General features: G+C 39.8%; 2 protein-coding genes across 7 annotated transcripts in view; one reads left to right on the forward strand and one right to left on the reverse strand.

The window, feature by feature from the left end:
* Window positions 1-5,327, forward strand: part of daw1 (dynein assembly factor with WDR repeat domains 1) — a 23,687-nt gene extending 18,360 nt beyond the window's left edge. For both annotated transcript variants that reach the window (XM_005933171.2, XM_005933170.3), the window contains exons 12-13: window positions 4,168-4,330; window positions 4,517-5,327. In XM_005933171.2, coding sequence (XP_005933233.1) covers window positions 4,168-4,330; window positions 4,517-4,551 — 198 coding nt within the window. In that variant the 3' untranslated portion in view covers window positions 4,552-5,327. The remainder of the gene's footprint in view (window positions 1-4,167; window positions 4,331-4,516) is intronic.
* Window positions 5,328-6,330: 1,003 nt separating this feature from the next.
* LOC102305603 (SPHK1 interactor, AKAP domain containing) overlaps window positions 6,331-7,489 on the reverse strand; it is a 161,807-nt gene continuing 160,648 nt past the window's right edge. For all 5 annotated transcript variants that reach the window (XM_005933172.3, XM_005933175.3, XM_005933174.3 and 2 more), the window contains one exon: window positions 6,331-7,462. In XM_005933172.3, the coding sequence (XP_005933234.1) occupies window positions 7,307-7,462 (156 nt within the window). In that variant the 3' untranslated portion in view covers window positions 6,331-7,306. The remainder of the gene's footprint in view (window positions 7,463-7,489) is intronic.

A 7,489-nucleotide genomic window follows, 5' to 3' on the forward strand; every position in this document is an offset into this window, starting at 1 on the left:
TGCATCAAATTAAGGTTGATTACGTCGATTAAGCATCATGAGGTGGAGCGTGAGGGGTGGTTCCCCATTTTTTATTTATTTTTGTTGTTGCTGGGAGTTGGAACCCTATTAGTTAGGTTGCTTAATATTTACGCTAAGTACTCTTTAAAATACCAGAATAGGGAGGATGGTGTACACTATATCGGATTCATATCAGTATCGGCAGATATCCAAATTTATGATATCGGTATTGTATCGGACATAAAAAAGTGGTATCGTGCCATCTCTAGACAGTAGTTACACCGGCCCATCTGACACCAACAAACATTCCATGCTCAGCGACACTAAAAAACATCTTTCTTCCTAATTCTGATTCTCAATTTGAGGTCTTTTCAACCATGTCTATGTGCCTAATGGGTGCCTAAATGCACTGCTGTGATGCCGTGTGATTGGGCGATTACTTCTTTGTAGCTATTATAGTTAAAGAGCACAGATGTGAGACTGTTATGTTTTTTAAGTTACTGATTTCATAGCAAACTTTTACCCATTTGTGAGTCTTATGTTTGAAACCATTCAGAAAATGATCTCAGTATTCGTATGGCAAATGTAGTAATAAAAATAAGAACAAATTATTAAGTATTCTATAACCAGGGCCACAGCCACAACTTTGGGCATGCGTCATGCAGCTAGCAGCTGTGAATAAACTTGTGATTTTTGTGTAATATTGACTCAGACCACAGTTTTCCTCGCCAGTGCTTGAAATAGGTCATTTTTTAAAATTACCTAGCTAACATGTGACAGAGTTTGATCCTGAAATGGAGGGACAGGACTCGAAGCTTCAGGATGTTTTGAGTTATCGCCAGAAATCTGTGAGCACAGTTCTAAATCTGATTAACATGGCCTACTAGTAGTAACGCAAGCACATACATGCGAGTACTCTGGCATGGGGCACTGCTGTCTGACCCTGCACTGACCTTGTTCTTTATTTGGAGCGATATCACCCATTTAATATTTGTCAAGTGCGATGCTCTGCACGAGTGTGGGTTTTCCACAGGTTCTGGCTCAGAGGGCTTCTCTGTGTGCATTTACTAAAACACATTAGACAGCCAGTAATAAACAGGCTGGATGGAAGATGATTCCAGGGGATTATGACACTAATCTCTCCCTAACAGGACACCAGTCATCCTCCTGTCCATGCTTCTTAACCATTTTCTTCCCCATGTTTTTTTCCTTCTATTTCAGTATCTCACTCAGTAAGCTTTTAATTTTATTTTTATTACATCTCAGTCACTGCTGTAGTAAATTCACTTTGCTACCCTTTTGTTTGTGAATGATAATATATTATAAATGATGGAATGCTAATTAAATGACTAGTTCTAAAGGTCTAAAGATATTTTCTTCTGTGTGGAAGATGGTATAAATCAGCATTCCCCAACCTTTTTTGCGCCATGGACCGGTTTATGTCCAACAATATTTTCACGGACCGGCCTTTAAAAATAAAACCAGTATCGGTAGCAAAAAAAAAAGAAGATTTATCCACAACACGGGAATAGACCCAGGGAAACAGAGTTAATGAGAAAAATGATAAAAAAAATAACGATAAAAATCCTGAAAACCATAACTTTCACACTCAAGCCTCAACTCTCGCGGCCTGGTACCAAACGACTCATGGACCCGAGGGGTTGGGGACCGCTGGTATAGATAGCTTCTCATAACTGTGTTTTCAAACTAAGCATTAAGAGGACTCTTTCCTATTCTGGATGTTCCATTTGCTTTATTCTTGCCCTTAATTCAAATCAAAATGACAATCTAATGGAAAAAATCAGTGTTTGATTAAATTTGTAGAGCCCATTTACAGCATGCTCCAAACTTTCATTGAAAAAATCCATATGGTGTAGGAAGTAGCATTTTTACAGGTCCTTGTTGAAATGTGTTTTAAAATTAACTTTTACCTTAAAGTTAGCCTCTACATCTAACCAACAAAAATGGTTCTCGTAGTTTTGAGTCATTCTTACGCTACAAACAAGATGTGATTGGTTAGGCCAATGTAACCTAGTGACCATGCAAGAGAGACGATATTGAGTAATGCCAGATTAAACAAATGCTTTAGCCTTGTTAATCCTTCCTCCATTTTATATATACAGTTATATAAAAAGGAAAGTTCACTTGCTTCCAGTCTGGTAAAAATAATCTCAGATTAACAAGAACACATGACGTATTATATGGTGTCATTATTTATTTAACACAGTGGTTGTCAAACCCAGGCCTTGAGGTTTTAGATGTGTCCTTGTTCCAACACAGCTGAGTTAAATGGCTAAATTACCTCCTCAACATCTCTTGAAGTTCTCCAGAGGCCTGGTAATGAACTAATCATTTCATTCAGGTGTGTAGACTCAGGGTGAGATCTAAAACCTGCAGGACACCTGCCCTCGAGGCCTGGAGTTGGGTAAGAACACCCTTGTTCAGGGCTGCCCAATCCCAGTCCTCGAGAGCTACTATCCTGCAGCTTTTAGATGCATCCCTACTCCAACACAGCTGAATCAAATGGTTTGATTACCTCTTCAGCATGCCATCGTGTTTGGCAAAGGCCTGATAACAAGCCATTCCTTTGATTTGGGTGTGTGGGAAGAAGGATGCATCTAAAAGCTGCAGGACGGTAGCTCTCGAGGACCGGGATTGGGCACCCCTGCCCTTGTTGCTTCCATAGGGGTTAAGAGGACAAGTAACTGCTAACTGTTGCAAATCAAATGTATTTATTGATCATCAGCAACAGTTAGCATGCTAAATGTTAAAGTTCATAATGGCATAAAGAGAAACAGACTGAACAAGTTTGGCTTGTTTGTGAAGGTGCCTGGAGAAAGCAATATCCTTTTAACAGACAAGACCACAGTGGAGATGTTTGTCCACAATGCAGTGTTTATGAGGATATTTCCAAAACTGCGAAATAGAAAATGTATATCGACACAAACACCTCATACAAACTGTCAAGCACAGCGGTAGAGGGGTGATGGTTTAGTCTTAGTTTGCAGCTGCAAGTCCGGGGCAACTTGGAGTCACTGAGGTGTCTGTGACGTTTTCTGTATACCAAAATATTCTAGAGCCAAATACGAGGCTTGGACTAAGTTATGTAATGAAGTGGGACAGTGCTTCTAAACAGACCAGCAAATCTACAACAGAATGGCTGAAAAGGTAAAGAGTCAGGGTGTTGCAATTGCCCGGTTTAAGTCGAGAACTCAAACTGATTAAAATGCTGTGACTGGAGCTTAAGAGAGCTGTACACATGAATGAATGCCCTCAAACCTAAGTGACCAGTCTAGCTACTTAGTATTTTTATCCTTGAGGTATTGGTTCTATCGCTAGTTAGCTAACATAAACTAATGTAAGGCAGCAACCAACAAAACAACCCTGTGACGTCTTGTGTACTGACACAACATATGACCTTAAAAACACTTATTTCTTAAATCCAGCTTCTCAGACAGTGACATTGGACTAGTGCTCCATGATGTAATTTAGCCTTTCTACACATAGTGTTTCATGTCCACTTTAATATGCAGTATGCAACTGAGACACTCATCAGCTTTGTTTATTTTTTTATCTCATTCCTTTACTCTTTTTGATCTTTTTCTCTTCGCTGTCCATTTTAAAACATCAACCTTCCATTTTGGCACCTGTCATAGCTTCCACCCACACACACACACCCCACCCACACCTCAATCTTCTATCCTTGCCAGCTTCTTCTCTAGACAGTTTCCATTTCCTGTCTGGGGGTCTCTCGTTGGCGCTGAGTTTAGAATTTTAATAAAAAAAACATACTTTACTTTCATGGCCATCTAGGGCCAACTTCATTTAATCATCCCTTCCTTTACCTCACTGTTAGGATATAAAACCACTCAGGGAATGATAAACCCAGACTATAATACAATCAGTTTCAGCCATGATTTTCATAACGCTCCTCTATCATCTCAGAGTAGTTCCACTGGTGCCTTTATCCTCCTTAAGCATTTTAAGTTGAATGACCTCAATGGAATAATGCTACTGATATGGTAAAATTGGTCTAGACTCACCCATTTCCACCCCTCATGTCATTTCTACTTTCTCTGGCATAATCTCTTATTCAGCAACTTTGTTGCAAATGTACCACAACCCTCGAAAAAAGGCTAACTGTCCTGGCTCTGCCTCTCTTGGTAGATCTGTTTCAGCCCTCAGGGCACCAGAGTCCTGACTGCCAGCTCAGACAAGACAGCTCGGCTCTGGGATGCTCACTCTGGAGTCTGCTTACAAGTCCTGGAGGGGCACACAGACGAGATCTTTTCCTGCGTCTTCAACTACGAGGGTGACACAATCATTACAGGTACATAGAACTGACACAGAAAACACACAAACCCCATCTGACCATCGTACACTGTTAAAATGTAGCTGTAGGAGGCAAATATACTCATCACAACCGTCACAAATGCTTAATTGCAGTTTTTAGATGAAAAGCGTGCAGCTGTGTCCTTCTGTGCAGCTATCCATTTGTATTTGTGCTTCCCTGCAGGCAGCAAGGATAACACATGCCGGATCTGGTACTGAAAATTACCTGAGGCTCAGGAGGGCATTTACATGAACACAACAATCAAATTGTGTTTGCCAAATATTGCCCACTTTGTGTCTGCTCGATTGTGGACTACTGTAAAAGAAAAACACAAAAAAAAAAAATCACAAACTCCTGCTCAGTTTAAACTTTGACTTCTGTGTGAAGTTAATGTGGTCCTAGAAATCAACAGCAGCTTGGAATCTCTGCTCAGAAGATGTCATCAAAAGGATTCGAATTCTTCAATTTCAAAAGCTGTTTGTTTTGTTCAAGCAATAATTGACGTTATAGGAAATAGATGGATTAACTGTACATCATATAGTACCAGGTTTTCAGGTAACTTCACATCATTGTAGGAGTGCCCACCTGATGAGAAAACACAGGCTTTCCTTTGCTTCCCACCACTATTTTTTGCTATACAACATGCTGAATGAGTCTGTGACTCGGTTCACAGTGACAAACAAATCACACAGCAACGCTTGCAAAGTCCTTTCCATACAAGTGCAACGTAAAAATCACATACATTCCTCCTTGTCCACACTAAGGTTGTTAGTCATGGGTAATTTAAACTGACATTGGAAAAAAGCTCTGATTAGATTTATGTCATGTTACAATGTGTACACCCAACTAACATATTACTAACCTGTCAAATACTGCCCCACAGTGTTGACTGTAGTGACCCTGAAACCTCTAAATACTGTTGGGTAGCTGCCTACCTTTAGTTAATTAGCACTCACCTTTGCTTTGACAATAAAGAATTTCTTGTTCTTCATCACTCAAACTGCAGATTTATTGTCCAACCCAGACTGAAAATACATTGACTATCCTTTTGCAGTCTGTGACTGAAATTCTCTGTATTGACATATGGATTTTAAATCTCCCAAACATGATGTTCGATCAGATATCTTCTTTCGAGAGCTCATGAAAAAGCTGGTGGTTTGAAACTGATGGAAAATTGGCAGGCAGCTCTATAAAGTGTCTGTCATAGCTGGCATGTTAGAACAGTGTTTTTCTCGCCAAGTCCCCGTATTATCACACAACTAAAAACTATGACGTTTGGGAATTCTCAAATTGCTACTTTAAAGCTCTGTGTTGAAATATGGTTTTATGGATTTTTTTATGATAAGGAGATTTAGATTAAGATTATAAAACCTTTATACCTTTTTATAGATTTGTGCTAGACCTACATACATGAACAGAGCTGTAGGGCCACAGTACTAAATCTTTAAATTCAAATGTATTAAGTGTATAAAATCAAGCACCTAGCCACGCAGTCTGCCTTTGTGAGAAAATGTCTTTCTAAAGAGCTCATTCAATTAAAATGCGGAACTGTAATAGGACACCAACACTGAAACAGTAAGCCGATATTTTTTGTTCATACTACCTTCTCTTTCCCCTCACCCCCAACCAATCACAGCAGATGGCTGCCACTCATTGAGCCAGGTTGTCTACCAAAGGTTTCTTCCTGTTAAAAGGGAGTTTCTCTTTCCCACTGTCACAGAGCTTGCTCACAGGGGTTTGTGTGTTTCTTGGGGTTTCTAATATTGCAGGAGACTGCTGTTTTGAATTGGCGTTATACAGTTGTATGCATCAGTTGTATACAGCACCGTTCCTGAATGCAAACTACAATAATAAACCTATCAGTATGGTTGTGTTTAGTAGTTTTAATTCTCTCTTTTTGGGGAAACAGTTCAATGGAGTGTAATAGTGTGCATAAATGCACCCCTGAATATTGAGATTTTATTTTCCCTGGTTTACAAATGACACAACACTTGCTCTTATTTCACATCACAGAAATTTATTGATGTCAAAAGATAAATACATTCATTTCTACTGTGACCAAGTTTACAGCTGTGTCATGTGCTTTTCCCCCCGCGATGCTGTTGTAACACAAGATTACCACTAAGTAGAGAAATATACTGACCAAATCCACATACAAATTCAACATTACAAACCTTACTCTGTCTTTTTAGACATAGCAAAAGCTAAAGGAGCGGTCCACTACTCCAAGGTGCAGCAGTTCAAAATCTACAGTATATACAGTACAGCTATCCAAAATAATCCCTTAAGTAACATGAATAAAATATCATACGTACTGAGTTTCAAAGTCACAACAGAGGTGGTACGTTAGCCAATGGACAAAAAAATCTGGACCTTTTACTTACATTAAGTAAATGTGCACTTCAATGTGACCATCAGAAGAAAGTGTCAGGGCTTTTTTGGGCTTAGATTTAAAGAGCCTCTTTTAAAAGTAGTTTTAATACAAAAGGTTTGAGCATGTTGAGCTGTGGGAAGGCTACAACCTGATTTTCCTACAGTATGTCCTATAGGTGCCTTTCTCTGAGTGAATAAATGAATAAAGTCATGATTCGACTGTGTGAATTTGTAAATATGTATTTTCTATATAATCTGGAGCAGTTAGAACCTGCTAACTATGATCACTGGAGGGCTGATTCATTCCCATCAGGAACGTCCAACCCGTGTACCTACAGTTTGCCGTGTGTTTGCGTGCATGACGCTAGAGAGGTAACTCTGGAAACAAGAACATCCTCTCGTTAAAGGGAGATCGGTCCAACTGGACAAGGGTGAGAGGTATGAATTTCTCAAGTATGCCGATTGCGTTGTGCTTTCAGCTCTCGGTAGGAGACACTTGGTGTGATGAGACTATACATGCGCAAACAGGAACATGTTACAAATGTGAGCGAATGAGTGAGCTTGTATTGTTACTGTTTGCGATTAGAGGCGGCAAGTGTCCTAAAGTGTCTCCAGAAGCCAATCGAACAGGCTTGACTGGAGAGACTTGCCCGCTTCTTCCGCTTTCTCGTGCATCTTACAGAACTGAACCACAGCGTCAAACAAGTCTGCAATCCTCCACGCCTTCTGAGACATCAGGTGGACCACCCTCAGGAACTGGGACAAAAAAAAAAAAAAAAAAAA

Source organism: Haplochromis burtoni, unplaced genomic scaffold (assembly GCF_018398535.1).
Source record: "Haplochromis burtoni strain Fernald_Lab_line unplaced genomic scaffold, NCSU_Asbu1 Contig_160, whole genome shotgun sequence".
Taxonomy (NCBI): domain Eukaryota; kingdom Metazoa; phylum Chordata; class Actinopteri; order Cichliformes; family Cichlidae; genus Haplochromis; species Haplochromis burtoni.